General features: G+C 37.0%; 2 protein-coding genes across 26 annotated transcripts in view; one reads left to right on the forward strand and one right to left on the reverse strand.

Annotated features, from left to right (window-relative positions):
- LOC127875987 (TBC1 domain family member 1-like) overlaps window positions 1–25,894 on the forward strand; it is a 277,043-nt gene that overhangs the window by 168,267 nt on the left and 82,882 nt on the right. The gene's annotated exons all lie outside the window — the stretch shown is intronic.
- The window catches only part of LOC127875989 (WD repeat-containing protein 17-like), a 245,600-nt gene that overhangs the window by 51,319 nt on the left and 168,387 nt on the right, over window positions 1–25,894 (reverse strand). The window contains exons 1-8 of one of the 5 annotated variants that reach the window (XM_052420797.1): window positions 24,750–24,783; window positions 15,371–15,569; window positions 13,394–13,808; window positions 8,801–9,061; window positions 7,992–8,138; window positions 4,398–4,552; window positions 2,711–2,824; window positions 1,765–1,911 (exon numbers count right to left, since the gene is read on the reverse strand). In XM_052420797.1, the coding sequence (XP_052276757.1) occupies window positions 1,765–1,911; window positions 2,711–2,824; window positions 4,398–4,552; window positions 7,992–8,138; window positions 8,801–9,061; window positions 13,394–13,808; window positions 15,371–15,487 (1,356 nt within the window). In that variant the 5' untranslated portion in view covers window positions 15,488–15,569; window positions 24,750–24,783. Of the gene's footprint in view, window positions 1–1,764; window positions 1,912–2,710; window positions 2,825–4,397; window positions 4,553–7,991; window positions 8,139–8,800; window positions 9,062–13,393; window positions 13,809–15,370; window positions 15,570–20,076; window positions 20,196–24,749; window positions 24,784–25,894 lie in introns of those variants that run through there. The other 4 variants (XM_052420799.1, XM_052420798.1, XM_052420801.1 and 1 more) reach the window with 4 other exon arrangements.

The following is a 25,894-nucleotide window of genomic DNA, read 5'->3' on the forward strand; positions in this document are numbered from 1 at the left end:
ATTGCCCAAACTGATGTCCCGTATAAACACCACTTCCCTGTATCAAGTGATGACCTTTCAGACGTCCTTGTTTCTATTAATGAGGTTGCCCAAACTGATGTCCCATATAAACACCTACCTCCCTGGTCCTAATGATGCCTTTGCTCCTGTCCCATATAAGCACCTACCTCCTGTACCTAGTGATGACCTTGGCCATGCTGCTTTCCCATATAAACACCTATTTTCCTGTACCTAGTGATGACCTTGCCCTTGCTCCTGTCCCGTATAAACACCTATCTTCCTGTACCTAGTGATGACCTTGCCCTTGCTCCTGTCCCGTATAAACACCTATCTTTCTATACCTAGTGATGACCTGGCCCTTTCTCCTGTCCCGTATTAACACCTATCTTCCTGTACCTAATGATGACCTTGCCCTTGCTCCTGTCCCGTATAAACACCAACCTCCTTGTATCAAGTGATGACCTTGCCCTTGCTCCTGTCCTGTATAAACATCTATCTTCCTGTACCTAGTGATGACCTTGCCCTTGCTCCTGTCCCGTATAAACACCTATCTTCCTGTACCTAGTGATGACCTTGCCCTTGCTCCTGTCCCGTATAAACACCTATCTTCCTGTACCTAGTAATGACCTTGCCCTTGCTCCTGTCCCGTATAAACACCTATCTTCCTGTACCTTGTGATGACCTGGCCCTTGCTCCTGTCCCGTATAAACACCTATCTTCCTGTACCTAGTAATGACCTTGCCCTTGCTCCTGTCCCGTATAAACACCTATCTTCCTGTACCTTGTGATGACCTTGCCCTTGCTCCTGTCCCGTATAAACACCTACCTCCCTGTATCTAGTGATGACCTTGTCCTTGCTCCTGTCCCGTATAAACACCTATCTTCCTGTTTTTAGTGATGACCTTGCCCTTGCTCCTGTCCTGTATAAACACCTACCTCCCTTAATCTAGTGCTGACCTTGCCCTTGCTCCTGTCCCGTATAAACACCTATCTTCCTGTACTTAGTGATGACCTTGCCCTTGCTCCTGTCACGTATAAACACCTATCTTCCTGTTCTTAGTGATGACCTTGCCCTTGCTCCTCTCCCGTATAAACACCTATCTTCCTGTACCTAGTGATGACCTTGCCCTTGCTCCTGTCCCGTATAAACACCTATCTTCCTGTTTTTAGTGATGACCTTGCCCTTGCTCCTCTCCCGTATAAACACCTATCTTCCTGTACCTAGTGATGACCTTGCCCTTGCTCCTGTCCCGTATAAATACCTACCTCCTTGTATCTAGTGATGACCTTGCCCTTGCTCCTGTCCCGTATAAATACCTACCTCCTTGTATCTAGTGATGACCTTGCCCTTGCTCCTGTCCCTTATAAATACCTACCTCCCTGTACCTAGTGATGACCTTGCCCTTGCTCCTGTCCCGTATAAATACCTACCTCCTTGTATCTAGTGATGACCTTGCCCTTGCTCCTGTCCCGTATAAACACCTACCTATCTGTATCTAGTGATGACCTTATCCTTGCTAATATACTGTATAAACACCTACCTCCCTGTATCTACCGGTGATGACCTTGTCCTTGCTAATGTACTGTATAAACACCTACCTCCCTGTATCTAGTGATTACCTTGTCCTTGCTAATGTACTGTATAAACACCTACCTCCCTGTATCTAGTGATGACCTTGCCCTTGCTGACATCCCATATAAACACCTATCTCCCTTTATCTAGTTATAACCATGCCTTTGCTAATTTCCCATATAAACTCCTACCTCCTTGTATCTAGTGATGACCTTTCCCTTGTTGATATCCCATATAAACAGCCCCAGTTTTGAGGTGCCCGCCACCAGGCAGTTGAGGTCAGAGGGCGCCCAGGACAGCGTATAGATGATGCCTTCGTTGCCTGGTGATGTGTTCAACTGTAATGTATGGATCTTCCCATAAAATCAGGGCCCTCATTTGGCCGTTTTTGGAGCCGAAATTCGGCCCATTCCCCCCGTAAAATAGTAAACTTTTCCCTCTACTTCAGCTAATAATTTGCCCTTCCAATTTAAAAAAACCCAACTTTTATACCTATGTTGCCAGCTGGTATCGTGCTTTTAAACTTTGATTAAATGTATATTTATGTAAATTACATTAAAAAAAAGCAATTTAAAGTGTTGAATGGTTGGTGAAAAGATCTTCTAAAATTCCAATTTCACCCAAAACGATGCAAAATTCTCCCCTCTAAGGGCCCCCGCCCCAATCCCCCAAAGTGTAGCAAGGGCCCTGAAAACTTGTTCTGCTCTAGGAAAACAGGGGTTAATGCATCTGCATAAAGTGTCATCTAAAATTTTCCTGTGCACTACAAACAGGCTAATCTGGAACAACACTTTCCCCTTTTATGGTATTTTTCATTTAAAGGAAGAGTTTTCTAAATTAAAATTCAGTCAGTAAGTGTCTTCCCTGATTAGCCTGTGCAGAGTACACAGGGGAATCTGTGTAGACGCTTTACATACATATATTAAGTTCCATTTTCCACAAACCAACACAAAATCCTCATTTTGTTTCGATATCAGAAATCTAAACGTTTATGTGTAAACAAATAATTGTTTGAAAAACATGCTGAGGAATTATATAAATGATTTCATAAATTGTTTTTCAAGAATGCATGGACTGCTGTTTAAATACTAAATTGGAAACTATGAATTGTATATATTTATGACCTACAGTACTTACACATGTGAATGAAGCCACATCCCACAATTTAATTGTGCCATCAAAGCTTGCGGTTGCTAGGATATTGGCATCATGGGGGGCAAACTCACAATCAAAGATAGTTTCAATATGTCCCTAAAACATAGCAAAGACAATTGGTTACATTACATCTTCATTGCTCTAATTAGGTCCCCATGTAAATCATCATCATTTAACTTTTCTTTAATAGCTATTGTTCATCAATTGTTCTTAAATATTCATGCTATGAATGTTTTTCCCCGTAAAATGAAGAATATTAATGTAAGAGAGGAATTCATCCCATGTAATTAATAGTATGTTATGCATTTATTGTGGTAATAAATTTTATTTTTGGTTTATATTTAATCAATTTTCTGTAATATATACATATTCATATTTTTTTTTGAAAAACAGCAAACATGAAACAAAGATAATTCAGCAGCTGTCTACCTGACAACATTTTTTAACAATCATACAAAAATCATACTGATATTAAGATTCTGTATTTATCTTGGTTTAACACAATAATCCATCAAATACATCACTAACACGTTGATATCATGCAGTGCCACATACAAATCAAGTGCATTTGAACTTCATGTCTTTTATATGTGAGGTGTAAATGCTTAACCAAACAATCAAACACGAAGACTGGTGACCCGTGTTTATTGTCAAAGTGGAACAAAAGTGTGAAATCACACTAGAAGCCATATAACCAGCACAAAATATAATATATGCTGGACACAGGAGTAAAAGTATCAATGAGTCTGGTTAAACATTCTTAAGTTACTACCAAATAAATCAGTAGCTAATTACAGGAACAAAACTACTAATTAAGTAGTTCTGGCATTAAGGACTTTCAATGGATAACAATTTTACAATAATAAGGCTGTAGAACAAAGTGACATACACATGTATTTGAATATGAACATCCTGAAGAAAACAATGAAAAAATCATTTATAGATGAACTCTTTATTAAGGTTCCCTGAAGGACTGTGGAACAAGAATATAGCAATAGACAAGCTAAAATGTTTGTTTGGTTAGCCTTTACTTATTTTATTTCTTACCAAGATACCTGTTATTTGATTGTATGCATGTATGTATTATTGTTATTGAAAAAATTAGGTTCAATAAAATCAATTTTACAGATATGTCTGAGTTCATTTCTTCTACAACAGGTATAACTTAACATTAAAAATCTGAAGAAACAGGTAAAAACAGAAGACAACCTACCCAAAATGGAAGACCTTGAAATCTTTACATAAACTCCACTAACAAACAGTACACCATTGTCTTGGCCTATGGCCTATGTAAACATCACTCTCCTCCGAATGCAATACATGTTGTGTTTTTCAATAATCCTCACCTGCCTTATATATTAATACAGTGTAATAGCAGTACAATTTTTCAACTTCATCCTCCATTTAATCACCATTCGTATTTTAACCCTTTCCCTCTCAGAAGCAAAGTAAAAATGGCTATATGCAACCAGCGTAAAACCAGAACAGCCTGTGAGTAACACGCAGTCTGTTCAGATCTTATGCTATTTGTTACTTATCACTATCTCAGGGATGGAAATAAAGCCTATAAAACTTGAATAAAGAAAGAAGGGTCTTTAATTTAAATTGATTTTCTAAGGGACTACAAATGCGTCAAGTTGCGTACATCTGAGTATAAAGGGTTAATCACCTGGTCTCTCAGAAACTCCCACTTCCTCTTCCCAAGGTCATACAGTCCAACCCCGCCATCCAAGAACGTGCAAACCAGCCGGGCAGGTGGCAAGGCAAAATAAGACGCATTCACCTTGGCGGGAATCTGTGCCTGACTTGTCGATGACTTCTGATCTGACATGGTGATTTGAGTCATAAACACAATATCAGGACTATGATGTCTTCCGAAATATAGCAAACATGTTTTTTGGTCTTTTTATAAAAAGGAAAATATCAGGAGACAATTGCATTTAATTTTCAAGCAATATTTGTTACTAGATGATCGAGTTTACAAATTGTAATAGTATGGTTGAGGCGAGTAAAAGAAATAATACAATTCTTTTCAAAATAGACAATCCCAGAATCAATTAATTGACAGCCGCCATATTGGCTATCACGTGATCCGCTGAAATTAAGGTACCAAAGAATCTGGTAGCCTACGGTGTTCAAAGATCTCAAAATTAACAAAGATTCGACACATGCTTTTTTAAAATTTCACATCGTTAAAAAACAAGGGCTGTTTGTAAAACATGCATGCCCCCCATATGGACTGTCAGTTGTAGTGGCAGCCATTGTGTGAATACGTTTTTTGTCACTGTGACCTTGACCTTTGACCTAGTGACCTGAAAATCAATAGGGGTCATCTGCAAGTCATGATAAATGTACCTATGAAGTTTCATGATCCTAGGACTAAGTATTCTTGAGTTATCACCCGGAAACCATTTTACTGTTTTGAGTCACTGTGACCTTGACCTTTGACCTAGTGACCAGAAAATCAATAGGGGTCATTTGCCAGTCATGATCAATGTATAAATGAAGTTTCATGATCCTAAACACAAAACTTAACCGTACGACGACACCAAGGTGATGACATAGCTCATAACTTTTTTTTCAAATGACATTGACCTTTGACCTAGTGACCTGAAAATCAATAGGGGTCATCTGGGAGTCATGATCAATTACCTATGAAGTTTCATGATACTAGGCATAAGCGTTCTTGAGTTATCATCCGGAAACCATTTTATAATTTCGGGTCACCGTGACCTTGACCTTTGACCTAGTGACCTGAAAATCAATAGGGCTCATCTGTGAGTCATGATCAATATACTCATGAAGTTTTATGATCCTAGGCATAAGCGTTCTTGATTTATCATCCGGAAACCATTTTACTATTTAAGGTCACCGTGACCTTGAACTTGGACCTAGTGACCTAAAAAATCAATAGGGGTCATCTGCCAGTCATGATCAATGTACCTATGAAGTTTCATGATCCTAGGCATAAGCGTTCTTGAGTTATCATCCAGAAACCATTTTACTATTTCGGGTCACCGTGACCTTGACATTTGACCTAGTGACCTCAAAATCAATAGGGGTCATCTGCGAGTCATGATCAATGTACCTCTTAAGTTTCATGATCCTAGGCCTAAGCGTTCTTGAGTTATCATCCGGAAACCATCTGGTGGACGGCTGGACCGACAGACGGACCGACATGTGCATTTTTTTTACCTTTGACCTTGAAGGATGACCTTGACCTTTCACCACTCAAAATGTGCAGCTCCATGAGATACACATGCATGCCAAATATCAAGTTGATATGTTCAATATTTCAAAAGTTATTGCAAAACTTTACTGTAAGGTTAAAGTTTTGGGACAGAATGACGGAATGACAGACAGACAGGCCAAAAACAATATGCCCCCGATCATTTGATCCAGGGGCATACAAAGTTATAAAAATTCATGTATTTTATTTTTTGACTTTGACCTTGAAGGTTGACCTTTCACCACTCAAAATGTGCAGCTCCACGAGAAGTAAGAAAGAGATTGAATGGAGAAATGAAAAATATATACAGGCAGGCAGGCAGGCAGGAGGCAGGCAGGAGGCAGGCAGGCAGGCAGGCAGGCAGGCAGGCAGGCAGGCAGGCAGGCAGGCAGGCAGGCAGGCAGGCAGGCAGGCAGGCAGGCAGGCAGGCAGGCAGGCAGGCAGGCAGGCAGGCAGGCAGGCAGGCAGGCAGGCAGACAGACAGACAGACAGACAGACAGACAGACAGACAGACAGGCAGGCAGGCAGGCAGGCAGGCAGGCAGGCAGGCAGGCAGACAGACAGACAGACAGACAGACAGACAGACAGACAGACAGACAGACAGACAGACAGACAGACAGCTATACCCCCGATCTATCGCTCAATGGGCATAAAAAAAAGTGTTTTTGTATTATTCTCAATATTTACTTCACTGATTTCTTGCTTTATTTTATTTTCTTAATAAAATATAAATTTAAGAAATTTTTTTAAACATGACACATAATTATGGAGCCTTAAGTAAATAGTTTCAATAATGTTTGATACATTCCATAAATGTATTTATTTCTTTATTAAATTTACTTTAAAGTTTAGATTTAAAAAAAAACACACTAAAAACTCACACAAAATAAGCGATGTCTTTCTTCGTTAATTGAGGATTGCCAAATTAAACCTTTACCGCTTAGATACATATTTTGATGTATGTGTAGTCCCTTTGAAAGAATAATTCAATTAAAGACCTTTCTTACTAAATGTTAGTTCTGAAGGCCTCCTTTCCAACCCTTAGATACTGATGAGCAGTAAACAGCATAAAACCTGAACAGCCTGCAAGTAAATTACTCGCAAGCTGTTCTGGTTTCATGCTGTTGGCACATAGCCATTTTCACTTTGCTTCTGAGTGGGAAAGGGTTAAGCAAGATAATGGTCTTGAAAAAAACATATCTGCAATCAAGGCATGAAAGCATTCCCTCAGTGGGTGAGAATGTCCTAAGGGGGGATTAAAAGTGTATTGGTATGTCTGTGACACCACATTCTGCACATGTGTAGATCCCGTTATTAAGATAAGATACCATGCGTCACCTTCAAATAACATGTAAATGACAATCAAGGCCTAATTCCTGCTGAGTTTTATGACAGATGCCACTTGTTTCTATTAATCACTAAATAACTGATAAAATATTTATTAAAAAAATAAGAACTATTATGTGATGATCAAATCAATTACATAAACTATTTAAATCTTCAATTAAATATAATCGCTTCACTTCCTTTTATTGTTCATGTACCTATACACACATATAGGTCCGTGTATTGTTTATTCAGTACCGTCATGGCGGCACACAGGCGGTTTTCCAGAAGTAATCAATTTCTGGGATTTCTGTATATACAATGTGCGACAAAAACACATTTTTCCATATGTGCACATGTGTAAAAATTCACGAACATTTATAGAAATAAAATTATGATTCCTTATGAAAACACAATAGCTTTCTTTGAACGCCCAAAATCCAGCTTAAAAGTATGAAGGTTGTTTTTTTTTCTTATTGTTTTGGAGACTTGTTAAAAATATCCCATCTCAATTCTTGAATTTGAAACAATATGCTACTACACATTCTCGTTAAGGGACATAAACATTAGATGGTATTAAAGTTCTTAATTTCATTATATTTACTTTTTATTTGCCAAAGATTATCATTAGAATTTAAGCTATGGACAATTTTGGTACAGGTAGGTATTATAAAAAATAATACCAGCAATTCCAGACTTTACACCAACCTTTAGACTGGTTGGAAATATACTGGTTGGTGGAAGGTTTATCACAGATAACTGATACAGCATGGAAACCAGTCTTCTTTATTCGTATATGTTCAATTGGGGTTGCCATGGAAACATTCCAGACCCTCAGGTTTCCACTCAATGCGTCTGAAAAGACAATACATGTATATCAAATTGAATGTTCACACACTAATAATAATGGCAATTACTCAGGGGTTTAATTTAACTAATTTGACAACTAGCAACTTTAAAACTATTTTCTGCTGGTGATTTCCTTTTAGAGACCTGGGATAATACGTGACATTGTAACTTTACTCTAATCAGTTAAATTAGTAATAGTAAACCCATTTATTTAAAAAGTTTAAGATTCTATTGTTTGTTTAAATTGCTTATCTTATAGGCTCAAAAAAATTGTTTAAGTTTCATGGCACATTTAAATCAGTGACAATTGCCTTTTTAAAGTTATTTATCAAGTGGTGACAGAGCCAGGGACCTGCAGACTGCATGTATGAAGGACTATCTTCAACCATTAAGCATTTCCCCTGGAATTTTGAGTGTAATGAAAGTCTCTTCTACACAAAAATTCAGTTAAAGCGCAAAGTGTTGTCCCTGATGAAAGTCTCAACAAAACAAAAATCTGTTTTAGGCCAAAAGTGTCGTCCCTGATTAGCCTGTGTGGACTACACATGCTAATCAGGGACAACACTTTCTGCACAAATTAGCCATGTTTTCCCAGAGCACATTTATTCTTTAGTATAAAAGAAAGCACCATTCAAACAGCCTCTGTGCAGACAATCTCAATAACCCACCTCCTGTAAGGAACATCCCTGGGGCTGTGTGTATCCAGTCGAGGGTCTTCACGCGTGTGGACACACTCGGCAGTTGGAACCGCATGATGATTGACAGGGAGGAGGAGTCAACAAGGCGCACCCCGGACAGATTGTGTGCCACAAGGAGGTAATCCACCGATAATGGATCCCAGGCAAGTGAGACAACTGAGTCTTCCTGTTGATCATCCTCATCATCGTCGTTTGTTTCTGGTTTCAGCTCTTGCAGGAAAGACTTCCCACCTACAAGTTGAAAAACAGGATATTTCTAATATATGATATTTGATCAGCAGTGATTCTTTAGCAATATAGCTGCAATATTATACAATTAAGCCAAGGCTTGTAAAAACGGGTCTTGATGCTTTCGGTAAAAAGTTGCCACATATTAGACTTGGTGGTTTGCACAATCTTATCCAGTTCGACATTTTCCACCAAGACTCGATTTTCCTGTAGAAAACACTTACTTTAAACATAAAATTCAATGAAGGCAAAATTATGCTCAATAATCAGCAAATGGACCATTGAATAAGATAGGATTTTCTATGTTTGTTTGTTTTGATTTAAATTTCCTGGCTAAGCTGGTCTACCAGTATTATTTGCCCACACTTGTGCCTCAAGTGTGCCTTACTTGAATCAGAGCACTGATGAAGGCAGAAAATTGCCATAGAATTCATTTCAGGAAAAATCCTTTGGCCATATGTGGCTAGACTAGTATAGACTAGCAAATGCCTAAGTTGTGTATTACAGACTCACACATCGTAGAATGTATAGTATAGACTAGCAAATCCTTACATGTGTAGTACACACTCACACGACCTAGAATGTATAGTATAGACTACCAAATCCTAAGTTGTGTATTACAGACTCACCTGTCATGGAATATATAGTAAAGACTACCAAATCCTAAGTTGTGCATTACAGACAAACACATCGTAGGATTATAGTATAGACTGGTTTATAAGTGTATTACAGCGCTCTACAAACTGAGCCTGCAGTGCAGGAGCTGATTGATCCCGTCCCCACTCAGATATGGGTTGGATGTATCCATGTTGTGGTATGTCTCCACTGCATTACATGACTGCAGGAAAATACTGATAATGGTAAAAAGTAATAAATAATTTGTTTAAAGTCAATTATGCATTTGGAACCATTTAACACTTAAAATAATTTAATTGTTCTCGACAGTGGCCAAAAAATATATTTAATATTCTCAAAAGTTCTGTTTTCTCCAATGATATTTTTGGTCTAAAAATGGCGGGGTGGGGGGTGGGGGGGGGGGATTATGATATGCAGAGTGTGCAGGTATTAATTAGCTTTTGATTGTAGATATATTCTATCTCAATTATCATAAATTTTTCATCAAATCCAAAACCAACATCCTATTTAAACTATAATTGATAGCCACTTTTATGATGTCATTTGCAACCAGTTTTGGCACAAGAGAAAGAAGGCTCAGTAAGGTATGTAATAATACATGCTTCCAGTGAATATCGCATCATATTCAAAACTCCTTTTAATGGCCAACCAGTCAACAACAGTATAATGTTTACTGTATTAAGCATAGGAAGTTTGTGTATGAACAAAGAAGTTTTATTATAGACACAACTTACTTTAACCTTTAAATTCTTTGTGTGACCTTGACCTTGAAACAGCTGCAGCACCGGCTCATAAATATTTATATCCACAACTATTTACAAAGAAATGAGTCTTGCTATCAGGATGCATGCTATATGCATGTGCCTAAAGTGTTGTCCCAGATAAGCCTATGCATTCCTGCATGCTATATGCATGTGCCTAAAGTGTTGTCCCAGATAAGCCTATGCATTCCTGCATGCTATATGCATGTGTCTAAAGTGTTGTCCCAGATAAGCCTATGCATTCCTGCATGCTATATGCATGTGCCTAAAGTGTTGTCCCAGATAAGCCTATGCCATACATGCCATACGTCCCGATCTCGGCGGGACAGTCCCGCTTTTGGGCCCTTTGTCCCGCCATGAGACGATTTGTCCCGACATTCGTAAAAAACGATGTAAGGTGTATAGGTTCCCAATAAAATTCGCTATTCAAGCTCTGTTTCGCTAACACTTAACACCGCTAATCCCTTTATTGACCCCCAATTAATAATCCGAGTCTACTTATCGTGTGTACCAGTGTTGTTTATGACACCTTATCAGCGATTTATCGGCTAATTATTGATTTCATCAGGCATTCACACCATGGTGGTCTTCAAGATAGTGGTCGCTTATTGCTATCGATAGTTTTATTATAATAAAATAAATGTTGAAAATGTGTTTATTTTGTATTTGTTTGAAACGGTTTAAAAAAAACAATTGTTTTGTAAAATTAACGCTACGTCATAAATGAGTCTTTTCCATTCAATGTTTAGTTCCAATATAGCGGGATATTCCGAATGTGCAATATACCAAAATCGCAACAAACAGTCCAATAAGTGATACCCATCCTGTCTAGTGTAATTGTTATAAAAACAACGAGGTGCTATGCATGACAGTTTGACCCTACTCCAATTAAGCTAAAAACAACGAGGTGCTATGCATGACAGTTTGACCCTACTCCAATTAAGCCGCGACAATTGACAAGTAACACACTGCGCATGGACACATGCTTAAAAAACATCGCAACAAACAGTAAAAGAGTTACCCATCTTGTCTTGTGTTATTGTAATAAAAACAACGTGTTGTTATTCATGACAGTTTGACACTACCCCAATACAGCGCCTGACAATTCACAATTCAGTTTAATCTGTGTATATAGGAAGAAAACTAAATACGGAAATGTGTACGGCCGCGCATTCCGTGTGTAACTGATGTAACTGTTCGGTAGATAGTGTACTGTAACCCGTACTTTCAGTCAACTGGATAGCCTCCCCTGCGTTAATGTTTGCCATTGAAATTAATATAATGAGTATTGTTGTCGTAATGTTCTAGATTTTGTACTCTTAAACAGATGAATATTATCTTCGTTGTTTGCTATTGTCTTATTTAATAAAACTGTTATTGTTATGTTTTAGATTTCATGCTTCATATCAGATGTTTTATGTCTTGAATAAAAGTATCAAGAGTTTTTGTTAGTACTATACTGACTATAGTAAAGGTGGAATGATAGATCGTTTTAGGTGTCCTGCTTTTTGGTCAAATGTCCCGACAATTTTTTATGGAATGTCCCGCTTTGGACCTAAAAAATTATGGCATGTATGGCCTATGCATTCCTGCAGGCTAACTCATTCAGTGCTATAACCGAATTTTGAAGGCCTTTGCAAACTATTCTGATAGTATTCTTTGAAAAAAATTGAAGAAAATGCTAATTTTATAAATTCTGCAGACGACATTTTAGCAGACGACAAATTTCCCAGCATGCAAAGGGCTAATCAGCAACAACACTTTCCATCTAAACTGGATTTTCACAAAGAAGAGACTACCTTAAAAAGAAAAATACAATAAAAGCAGTTAGTGTCATCCCTTGTGATCATGTGTGGACTCCACACAGTGATGACACTTTATGCACATTCATGAGGACTTGTAAGTGTCATCCCTTGTGATCATGTGTGGACTCCACACAGTGATGACACTTTATGCACATTCATGAGGACTTGTTAGTGTCATCCCTTTTGATCATGTGTGGACTCCACACAGTGATGACACTTTATGCACATTCATGAGGACTTGTTAGTGTCATCCCTTGTGATCATGTGTGGACTCCACACAGTGATGACACTTTATGCACATTCATGAGGACTTGTTAGTGTCATCCCTTGTGATCATGTGTGGACTCCACACAGTCATGACACTTTATGCACATTCATGAGGACTTGTTAGTGTCATCCCTTGTGATCATGTGTGGGCTCCACACAGTAATGACACTTTATGCACATTCATGAGGACTTGTTAGTGTCATCCCTTGTGATCATGTGTGGACTCCACACAGTGATGACACTTTATGCCTTGTGATCATGTGTGGAATCCACACAGTGATGACACTTTATGCACAGTCATGAGGACTTATTAGTGTCATCTCTTGTGATCATGTGTGGACTCCATTACAGTGATGACACTTTATGCACATTCATGAGGACTTGTTAGTGTCATCCCTTTTGATCATGTGTGGACTCCACACAGTGATGACACTTTATGCACATTCATGAGGACTTGTTAGTGTTATCCCTTGTGATCATGTGTGGACTCCACACAGTGATGACACTTTATGCACATTCATGAGGACTTGTTAGTGTCATCCCTTGTGATCATGTGTGGACTCCACACAGTGATGACACTTTATGCACATTCATGAGGACTTGTTAGTGTCATCCCTTGTGATCATGTGTGGACTCAACACAGTGATGACACTTTATGCACATTCATGAGGACTGGTTAGTGTCATCCCTTGTGATCATGTGTGGACTCCACACAGTGATGACACTTTATGCACATTTATGAGGACTTGTTTTCCCAGAGCAAGGCTCAAATGTTTGTTTATTTATTTTGATTGATTTTTTATCTTCTGTTTTCAACAGCACTTCAGTCGTATCATGGCGGTAACAAAATTAATTCAAGCACTCACCTATAGAACAAAATGAGAGAGACCCATCCTTGTGTCCCACCACTGCCTTCTCCAGCACCTTTGGGTGCCATTTGAAGCACGTAATTTCTGACGTGAACCTGGATGAGTCCTTAAGACCCGTTACGCTTATTTCGGAACCTCTGTAAGCCCAAATCAGCACCGGTCCACGCCCACTTGTAAAAGACAATGCCTCCCCATGAAGATAGCACCAATCAACACAGATGGGCGGAGTTTTGGTGTCCTTGTAAATTGCAATAGGTTTCTGCTTGCTAATGTCCCATATGATTATACGGTTTTCATAGCTTGCACTGGCTAGGATATCGGGGTTGCGTGAATTCCAGGAAATAGCTGATATGGTCTTCCTGTGTTCAGACAGGATGGACAGCAATTTAAACTGGTTATACTTGTGGTCCAACTGCAAACAAATGATCCAAATAATTTAACATGTAACAAAGATATTCAATACTGGTACACTTATTATGGACAAAGTTCGGTTAGATTTTTATGTACAGATAAAAAATATTATTATATATATACTTCCTTAACATTTAAACTCAGCACATAAAGCTTAGACATTACATTTGTGGGCTCATTAAGTTTGCAGTTCTCCAGCAGAAAGCTTGTAAAATAATGCATAAGTATAAAAAGCTCTTTTGGCGATTCAGCTCTTCTAAATAAAGGTGTGTTTTTTTATTCAATATAAAAACATACAATGTATACATGTATGTGATCATAAAACACATTGATACCATGTAGCAACAATAATGTTCAAACATATGTTTTACAAAATATGCTAATATACAATGTATTCTTTAAAAAAAAAGAAAAGAAAGAAAAGAAAAAAAGAAAAGACAGAAGAGAAAAGAAAAAGAAAAACAACAGAATAATTATGAATAAGAATGAGTTGTATGAAGTGGGTAGAAAGCATACTGGACTTGTTATGATAATTTAATCCGTTTCCATTTTTGTTCAAATATATGAAGTGTATCATTGTTTAGGGGCTATTTCTTTTTAAATTTGTATTTTCAGTTTAATTGATAAAACAGTTCATTCTAAATAAAGGTAAAGCTAAAAACACAAGATGTTTCCATAAGACTGAGATGACCAAATAAAATACTTATGTCTTCAAATTTTACTAATGTAAAAACAAGCAATGTAATTATCAAATATCACTTTTGACCTCATAATATGACCTTGACCTTTGCAATAGGGAGACAGGTACTGTTACAAGCGAAATGCAGTCGTTTATTTAAATTGCATGATTAATGACAACGATAGAATCCAGACATTAGCTGTTTTATAGAAAATTTATCCTTTGATCTCTAAGAGTGACCCTCATGATTGAAGTGGAAAGGCAGATGTTCTACATTACCCCTTGTCGTATGATGCTTTACACTTGTGCCAAATTACTTTGTATCCACCATAATATGAATTTTCAAGGCATTTTATCCCCAAATTTTACTTTTGACCGCAAAATGTGACCTTAGCCATTGAGAAAGGGGGATGCGTGTTACTCCCCACACATTGTATTATGATGGCTTACGTTTAATTGTGTCAAGTTACTTTGAAATCCATAAATATATAGCAAACTTATGGCTGAGACAAGAATGTTCAAGTTATTTTATGGCAAAATTTGAAAATTGAGTGTGACCATGACCTTTGATGCAAAAGAGGCTTTGCCTTAAGATTGCTTACAAAGTTATTTTAAAATCAATCAATATATGACAAAGCCATGGTTGAGACTGACATCCTTATCCTTACACTCAGACATACATACATATGGGCAGTGCAATTGCTTTATGTCACCTTCTTCCAAGGGGTGGGGTATAAAAAGCAAAATCATTGTTATAATTTATACATCTTTTTTGATTTGTATAATTTCAATTAAAGAAACTATAACTTGTACTGCAGATACAGAGTTATTGCTCGTAGGGTAGTAAGTTAATTTAATTAATCCATGAACAAGGACTGGTTTACCTGATATACATAAATGGCCAGTGTTGCGCAGTATGCAAATCTGTCTCCACTCGCCGCACACACACCTCTATTCCAGGGCTGACACCCTGCAGCCAACAAGGCAAGCTGTCTCACCATGGTTACAACAGTTACCAAGGGGTTACATCACCTAGCAACAACCAATGTTGTGACCTTGACATGGGAATCACCTTTGTATGACCTGAAAATGGTGTTTGTAATGTACATTTTTTGTCATGTACTTATTGTTCTTTCAATTACTGCTGCTGTAAGTCATGTTCACTGCAAACAAGAGTTTAAAAATAAGGAAACATACCCAGTATAATAGGCACATTTTATGAAAAACATGTATATTTAACAACCCTTGTTAAACACCGCATTATGAAGTAATGGATTTTCATTTATCTGTAATATTTGAGACTAAGAGCAGATCTGATATTATCTATATAGCCCCAACACAGAATAACTCTAACTACCAAATACATTGAACAAGAGGGCCTGAAAGGCCCAAAGTCGCTCACCTGAGATAACAAGATATTATTGGGACAAATCTTCTGACCAATTTCACGAAGATCGCCCCCCGCTCCCTGGCAGCCATGTTTTTCAACCAACCGGCATCATTTTTAACTCTTTTAAGATATTATCGGGATGAATCTTCTGACCAAGTTTCATGAAAATCGGACAGTAAATGTGGCCTCTAGAGTGTTAACAAGATTTTACTATAGCCATATAAGGAAAAATGCCCCGCCCCTTGGAAACCATTTTTTTCAAGCAAACATAATTATTTTCGAACTCATCCAAGATAATATTATCATTGAGACCAATCTTCTGACCAAATGTCATGAGGATTAGACAAAAAATGTGGCCTCTAGAGTATTAACATGGTTTTACAATAGCCATAAATGGCCATATAAGGAAAAATGCCCCGCCCCTGGTGGCCAAGTTTTTAAAGCAACCAAAACCATTTTCAAACTCATCCAAGATATCATTGGGACAAATCTTCTGACCAAGTTTCATGATGATCGGAAAATAAATGTGACCTCTAGAGTGTTCAAAAGGTTTTACTTATATAAAGCCATATAAGGAAAATAGCCCCGTCCCCGTGGTGGCCATGTTTTTCAACCAACCAGCATCATTTTTGAACGCGTCCAAGATTTTACTGGGATGAATCTTCTGACCGAGTTTCATGAAGATCGTACTATAAATGTGGCCTCTAGAGTGTTAACAAGATTTTACTATAGCCTTATATAGCCATATAAGGTTAAATGCCCCGCCCCTTGGCAGCCCTGTTTTTCAAGCAAACGTAACCATTTTCGAACTCATCCAAGATATCATTAAGACAAATCCTCTGACCATAGTTCATTAAGATTGGACAATAAATGTGGCCTCTAGAGTGTTAACAAGGTGTTACTATAGCCATATAAGGAAAATGCCTCACCCCCTGGCGGCCATGTTTTTCACCCAACCGGCATCATTTTCGAACTCATCCAAGATATTATTGGGATGACTCTTCTGACCAAGTTTCATGAAGATTGGACAATAAATGTGGCCTCTAGAGTGTTCACAAGGTTTTACTATAGCCATATTTAGCCATTTAAGGAAAAATGCTTCGAACTCATCCAAGAAATCATACAGACCAATCTTCTGACCAAATGTCATGAAGATTGGACAATAAATGTGGCCTCTAGAGTGTTAACAAGGTTTTACTATAGCCATATAAGGAAAACTGCCCTGCCCCCTGGCGGCCATGTTTTTTCACCGATCTGGACCATTTTCGAACTCGTCCGAGATATCAATGAAACCAATGTTTTGATTAAGTTTCGTGATGATTGGGCAAAAATTGTGACTTTTATAGTGTTCACAAGGTTTCGGTAAAGCCATATAAGGAATACTGCCCCGCCCGCTGAGGGCCATGTTTTCCAACGGACTGGAACCATTTTTGAACTCAACCAACATATCATTTAGACAACATTTTGACAAAGTTACATGAAGATTGGGCATCAAATGTGACTTCTACAGTGTTCACAAGGTTTTTCTTTTTTTGACCAAGTGACCTAGTTTTTGATCCAGCATGACCCAGTTTCAAACTCAGTCGAGGTATCAATGGGACAAATGTTCTGAACAAATTTCAGACAATAAATGTGGCCTCTAGAGTGTTCACAAGGCAAATGTTGACGGTGCAGGACGGACAACGCACGACGGACGACAGACAAAAGTCGATCACAAAAGCTCACCATGAGCACATTGTGCTCAGGTGAGCTAAAAAGTTGCAATATTTATTAAACATGCATTTTTTGGTAACATTCTTCTGGAGCAGAGTTTGATACACAATGTGATTCGCCTTAGTTTGAAAGATTGAATTTAAAATAAAAATAAAATAAATATTTGTCTAATAAATCCTTTAAAATTTTTATATTAATTATGACTGATGTAAAATCCTATTAAAGGAGGACTTGTTGACAGTTTGGAGAAATGATTTTTTTTCGAAAAACAACTTGTCATACATTTGAAAGGGAATTTATGTATCATATTTGTACAAGCACATTTGTAATTATTGTACAAGCACATTCATGCTTTTGACTATGAAAATGTTTAAACAAAAATAATAAACTGTTTTTAACACGCTTGATCTTTAATTAAGCAAAAAATGGTATTACAATTTTAGCTTTTATACTTCCTCCATAAGATAACATAACATAACATTTATTAGGCATTAAACAGCCTATTGAAAATTTATAGCCTATACATGGTATGTGTTTGAGATAGCAAAGACATGGTACATGTATTTGAGAAGTACAAAACAAAACGCTGTATACAAAAAGTGGGTAAAAAAACAAAACAAGCGGGCCATGATGGCCCTGAATCGCTCACCTGACTAACCTTGCTACATCAACTTAAATTCTATCAGACCCATATACAATCCCAAGAAAATTTCATTAATTAATACATTCTGACAAAATGTCATTTAGACGTGATGAAAACTGTGACTTCTTTCATCTACACAAGGTTTTACTAGAATTGGCCCGGTGACCTAATTTTTGACCCCAGATGACCCATATACGATCCCAAATCAGATATTATCAAGATAAACATTCTAAACATACTTCATTGAGATCAGATGAAAACTATGACCTCAATTGTCTACACAAGGTTTTTCTATGATTTGACCTAGTGACCTAGTTTTTGACCACAGATGACCCAAATACAATCCCAACCCAGATTTCATCAAGATTAACATTCTGGCCAAATTTAATTAAGTTTGGATGAAAACTGTGACCTCTACTGTCTACAAAGTTTTTTTAAATATAAATTTGACCTAGTGACCTAGTTTTTGACCCTAGATGACCCAAATTCAGTCCCAACACAGATTTTAACAAGACAAACATTCTGACAATATTTAATTAAGATCTGAAGAAAACTGTTTCCTCTATTGTCTACACAAGGGTTTTCTATGATTTGACCTAGTGACCTAGTTTCTGACCCCAGATGTTCCAAATACAATCCCAATCCAGATTTTATCAAGATAAACATTCTGACCAAATTTCATAAAGATTGGATGAAAACTGTGACCTCTATTTTCTACACAAGGTTTTTCTTTTATTTAGCCTAGTGACCTAGGTTTTAACCCCAGATGACCAAATAAATTCTAAACCCAGATTTCATCAAGATAAACATTCTGACCAAATTCATAAAGATTGGATGAAAACTGTGACCTCTATAGTCTACACAATGTTTTTCTATTATTTGACCTAGTGACCTAGTTTTTGACCCCAGATGACCCAAATACAATCCCAACCCAGCTTTCATTAAGACAAACATTCTGACAAAATTTCATAAAGATTGAGTGAAAACTGTGACATCTATTGTCTACACAAGGTTTTTCTATTATTTGACCTAGTGACCAAGTTTTTGACCCCAGATGATCGACCCAAATACAATCCCTACCCAGATTTTATCAAGATAAACATTCTGACCAAAGTTCATAAAGATTGGATAAAAACTGCGACCTCTATTGTCTACACAAGGTTTTTTCTATTATTTGACGTAGTGACCTTGTTTTTGACCTATGAACTTAGTTTTTGACCCAAGATGACCCAAATACAATCCCAACCGAGATTTCATCAAGAAAAACATTCTTACCAAATTTCATAAAGATTGGATGAAAACTGTGACCAATACTGTTTACACGAACAAATTGTTGACAGTTTTTCTATTACTTGACCTAGTGACCTAGTTTTGTTACCCGAGACGTCCTAACCCAGATTTCATCAAGAAAACGGACGCCGGACATCACACAGTCACAGAAGCTCACCATGTCTTTTCGTGACAGGTAAGCTAAAAAAGGCATGCCAAGATCATTCAAAGAATAGAATCAAAAAGTCATTTACATAATGAATATATAATTTCAATGGTGAATTTCATTTACAAAAAAGAAAGTTCTCATTGTTTAAATGATCGATTATATTTTCAATGCTGTATACAATAAAAATTGTTCAATTACACAGACTTAGTGAAGTAACATTATTACGTTATGTTTATGTTAAATTTACAAAAATAATGAGTAGATTTCTTTAATCATTAACATTAAACATATGTTTGCTGACTATTTTATGTAAATTGAATATTCTAATTTATGATGATAACAATACAATTACCTTTAGGATATTCTAATTGATAAAAAAGAGTCTGCATGGTGTAAAGACAGTTACCTTTTGCTTGGAGAGGTTCCGGGTTTGAGCTCCAGGGAAAGCAATTTGTTTATATTTTATCCTTATTGCTTGTTATTATAATTATTTTAATCCATTACAATTATTATACTTTTTCAGTATTTTTTTTGCTGATATTTATCAAAAATACAAACATCTGTAAACAAGTCCCTTAATGTGTCAAAGGAAACATATCCATTAAATTACGAATATTTGACTAAATTATGGAGGACAACCACTTCATGCAAATGTTATTAGACAAACCAAATATTACACAGAGTTCATCTATGTTAATCAAATCTCTGGATCAATCACTCTGCAACCAGACACCATTACATTGTACTTCCACCAGAACCAGATCAAGCATGTAGTGTTGTTCTCAGACACACTGTTGATTGAGAATTTGACTCAACCGACTTTCTTGAAGAAAACACGCATGAAATTACCTAATGCAGAATAATTAAGCAAAATAGATAGCCACTCAAATTAATTTGGTTGCTGCATGTTGTCAAAACCTGACATTAAGATATTATTATCTTAAACACCAAATAATCACAAGCATTTCTATCTACAAACAAATTTTCAACAATTTCTTACTTTCTTAACTTTTGTCTCAAAACTTCAAGTTTTGAAATTTTAGACTTACATGTTTTACCCTATATTCAAAGTATAATTTTGTTCGTAAGTTTTGATAGTTTTTGACAGAATTTACAGTGTTGCTTTTTGAAAAGCTGAATGTAAAATTATAACTCTCTTATGTCTAAGTCTGTATATGAATATATTGATTTTGCTTCATAAAAGTTTGCTTTTGCAATATCAGTGTTTTCTTTTCACCTGTAAGCGAAAGGTTACTATGCCCTTTAGGTAACACATTTTTGTAAAGTTAAGACAAAAAGAAAATCTTTTTTTTTGTTAATTATCATGATTACATATTCTAATTTGTTAAAACATTCATCTTATACTTAGCCTAAAATGTTAAATTAAATAAGGCTGAAACTTGGTTTGTTGAAAATGGCAAGGAACTTTGTACAAAATGCCTCTGAATTTGTCAACTTAATAAATATAAGTTTTTTCTATAAAAAGGTTCTTTATGCAAAATGATAATGAAAGGCAAGACTAGTCATTATGGGAAAAGTCATTAATTGGAAAAATTGCTTCATTACCCACTAAAGTACAAAAATTCTCCATGACAAGGCTTTTATCTATAGTTGTAAAATAATATAGGCCCCATCCCCTCAGAACATTTTTTCAGAGTCATAGTTTTACATTGAAGCATACTTCATTCAATATTTCATTCCTCTATCCATAATTTTTGCTCACCACAGTGGGCAAGCACCGGTACTGGTCATATCGGAAAACATAGCTTAATGGTAGTATAATTTGAAAATGTTAATTACTTAATATTATCACAAAATGGAAAAAAATGGTAAAATCAAATTGTGAATGGTCCCATTTACCTGCACCAAATTAACACAGTGGAAAAACTCTTCCCTATCAATAACAACCTTAAAGTTTGGTTTTCTGCAATACATTTTTTAACTTCCTTGAAGGGTAGGTCACTTTTGTCCAAGTAAAATGCAATCCCCTGCAAGAGCTCACGAATAACTAGCCCAACTTTTTAACTCTGATTTGTTATTACAATATGAATATTTCAACTATGATAGAGTCACAGGTGTCGGTTTGTTGTGTGCAATAACACTTTCAAAAGTAAGGAGAATCATTTGTAGTGTAAGGCTACAGTTATAAAAAAAAAACAAGTAACAGATATTAATAAAAGATAGATGACACACATTTGTGGAATTTCTTATGAGCTTTCACTTTATTGATGACAGTTGTTGATTAAAGAACTCATGCAGTACATGTAGTAAAATAATATCACTTCCAACAGCTTTGCTGTTGAACTAGCTTTTTCCTCAATTGGGAAAGTATCTTATTCTTATACATTTTGCAATCATCTGAAAACAATGATCCAACCACATCTGGAAAATTATTGAAAATGAAAAGTACTGGCACACAAATAGAACCCGTAGAAGAGCAACTTTTCTTAAAGATGCAAGTTACAATATCATATTTTCAATTGCGGGCAACGTCCTTGTATAAATTAGTTCACATGTTTTTGCTTTTATCCTGTTTTTAACTCTGCTAATATTCTCATCTCATGCACAGCAATAATGTACCGGTATATATTTATGTCTTCAGGGCTTAAGGTGTTAGGTTTTTGCACCTTTTTTTATCACTGTTGATAGGATTTTCCTGAGTGGACTGAGAAGCTCGGGTAACCTATCAATCTATTACTTTTGACCCCTGAGGGTAAATAGAGTTCATCTGAACATTGCTTTAAGAAAAAACTGTGACAGTAATCAGAACCACAGATTTTGGAAGTTTTTGAGGCTCTGAAATGTTTAATTGCAAAATCATGTGAAATTATAATGTCTGGCAAGAAAATTTATTTGGTCCAATTATTTTGGAAAGGCAGTGGCTAATCGTACAGCTAGACAATTGGCTAGACGTACGGCTCTGTACCTTTAGCTTTTCCTATTGAGATTGTCTAGCCATACGGCTTATAAAGTATAGAATTGTCATTCAGTGCTGTTAATCAGTAATAAGTTTGTTTAGTTCATAAAAGTTTAAAAATTCTTTATCTGTTACTGCTTCCTTTCATGTAATACGGTTGCTTATTTGATTCTTTAATTAGTTGATGTTCCTAATTAAGGTGTGAAAAAACTGTTTTTAATAAGTTGCGGCATTGATATTATGAAATTCAATGACGGCAGCTGTCAAAGGTAGTTCTCAGAAATTGAGTTACACAAATAATTTAATTATCTTTTAGATAATTGATAAATATACAAGCAATATATCAGTTCACTGAAAATAGCGTGTCTTTGACTGTTGGGGAAAAATTCTCCACTTATGGCGCATAAATAGGCAACTGTACCAGCGTTCAAATTGTGTACAGTTTTACAAACGTAGTGCAAGGAAATCGAGGCTGCTAAAAGCAGATGCCCTAAAAAAACTTTTAATGAAAATCTTAAAGCATCGGAAATTACATACAGTTGTATTCATGGAGGGAAAAACTTCAGGTCAGTGAAATCAGAGGTAAATAGGATAGCATTCGCATTATTGATATTCCTTCATTCTGTTAACTTAAGCAGATTATTTTAGTGGCTGATAAAAATTATTTGCTGATAGTCTACATTACATGCCGTGAAATGGTGCCTCATATTGTGTAAATAGGGTATATAACTTCATGTTGTATATGCTTTTGTCCAGTGCTATTATCTGAAAGCAATAAAATCGTATTTAATTGTTTTCGTTTAATAATACTAATAATAATTTACGCTTCCCATTCTCTTTTATCGTTTTATCCTTTTCACGTTAAGTTTCCTTTTATTTGTTTTGTTATAATCTTTTCTCATTGTAATGTCGCAATTTTCATTGATTTAGTTAAGATTTAGTTACTATATATTTATTGTATACATTTGATATTTGCATGTACAATGCGTAATTATATACTCCATAACTTTGATTTCTATTGGTTTCTGTAATTGTTGTTTGGCGAAATAAATTAACATTTTCATATCTCCCTTGTTTATACCCTTTATATACTATGCACGAATCGGATTTCCAACCACGACGAAACATAAACCAGACTGCAAATTCTGTGACAACGACTACAAGAGATAGTCTAAATGCTAGAAATTTCGGAATCTGCACGTAGATCAATAATTAATCAAAATATTTATGTGTAATAACAGCCGTATGGCTAGACAATCACCATAGGAAAGGCTATTCGTACAGAGCTGTACGGCTAGCCTATTGTCTTGTCGTACGGGGCCGTATGGCTAGCCTGTTGCCCTACATTTGATATTTTCCCTACGGGGCCATACGACTAGCCACTTCCTTCTGGAAAAGCAGTTCAATACCCCATTGGAGCTCATGATTTTTCACTTAAATGCCAACATGGAACACAGATTCTTATTTATAATATGATCAGGTAAGCAAACACTAGTCAGGGATGGAAATTAGTGGTTTCCTGTGAACCCGGGGCAAGTAGATTTCGACCTGGGCAACTCAATTTCAAAAGTTGGTAGTTCGGCTGGGCAACTTGGTTTTTTAAAGCGTAAAACAATTTGGTGCAAAAAAAAAAAAAAAATAACAATTGACCACCATGGATCTAGACTAGTTAAATAAATTCATTATTTAGGAATAGGAAATGATTTAATTCAGGCTCATAATAATACATCATGCATTGAACATGTGTAATGCCAGCAATTTTATTTAATTATCTATTTTTTTATAAAAAGAATGTATAATATACACATGTACATATTTCTGGGCTCGTTATTCTTTATATGGGCAACCAAAATAATAAAGAAAGTTGCTCGTGAAGGCAACCAATAGTAAGGAGTTTCAATCCCTGCTAGTAATGTTCTTAATGAATACCGAGATTAATGGGCTAACATTATATATTTTTTATTGGTACGAAATATTCGTGGTATGAACAGTGCGGCTTAATACGCGTCCTAAAGAACAATTTAGACATTAATGTCATTATACTATTATGGATAATACGTTATGAACAAAATAAACTATTTCATTAAGACCACATCCGAAATATATTTTTACATCGGCGGTATCTATTAGAACTATCGGAAAAAATGCAAAATATAACAGACCGACACATTCCAACATGAATTTGTTTACATCACGTGACCGATCTGTTTCTACTACGACACCGGTATAAAAGGGTGCTGCCTGAAACGTATGCGACCAGTAGCGGATCCGTGGTCTAGTGGTAACACACTGGCTTCACAATCCAGAGATCGCTGGTTTGATCCCCCGCTGCACCTAACCTACTAACTCGTCTTTCGCATGAGACGTTAAACCGAGGTGCAGTGTACTAGGTGCTATACACCGGGCACTAAAAGAACCAGGGTCACCTCTGGAACGGGTTGCCTCCTGTATCATGCACTATCCCCCGTAACCAACTAACACGTCTTTCTGGGGGCGATGGCCATATGGGAGACAATCCCGGTGCACTCGATAAAAAATAATGAAAAAAAACAAAAACGTATGCGACCAGAAATGCCGTGCGAGTTGACCAAAAAACGTGCGAGTTGACTACCGTGCGAGTTGACTTAGGTACGAGTTGACCGGCACCCATGCGAGGTTATCCGCTGAAACTGAAAAGTCATAGGGGCAGGTCCAGCTAAAATGACCTCGTGAAGAGGCATGGGACCTGTAAATAAATTCTGAACAACAACACAACAACGTATGCGAGGTAATAATCTCGGTCAGCAGCTGGAGCGTGCGCGTCGCGACCGAGGCGAGCGTCACTCGCAGAAGATTTTCTCTCTTTTTTTTAAATCAGAGTTTATTTACAGGTCCTACCGGCCTCTTCACGTATGATTTTCTCACCTGTACATATTTCCTTATATAGAGGGGAACTTCTGCGGGCGGCTCTGCTAATCCAGCTGAGTCCGCCAACCCTCGAGCTGGACTTTCTTCTACTGCTATAGGCTCGCTGTCTTTTGCTAGATGCAGCGGTCTTGTCAACCGCTGTTTATCGTCGAGAGTTCGCTGGCCCGGACCTGCCAGATCAAGGTCCCGTCTAAAGAGGTCTGGGAACAGCGGGAATGCGAGCTTACCAGTGTGGAGGTCATCAGGGGCGGGTGATGGTAACAGAAAAATCGAGGGTGGCCTTAGAGATGGGACCCGGTGCGCAACGCACTGGGGAAACCGTCTCGGATGAAGACGACGGCCGGTGACGACGGGAGTGGCCATAAAGGCAGAGCTGCTTGCTACACTCCCTTGGCGGAGC

Source organism: Dreissena polymorpha, chromosome 4 (assembly GCF_020536995.1).
Source record: "Dreissena polymorpha isolate Duluth1 chromosome 4, UMN_Dpol_1.0, whole genome shotgun sequence".
NCBI classification, from domain to species: Eukaryota; Metazoa; Mollusca; class Bivalvia; order Myida; family Dreissenidae; genus Dreissena; species Dreissena polymorpha.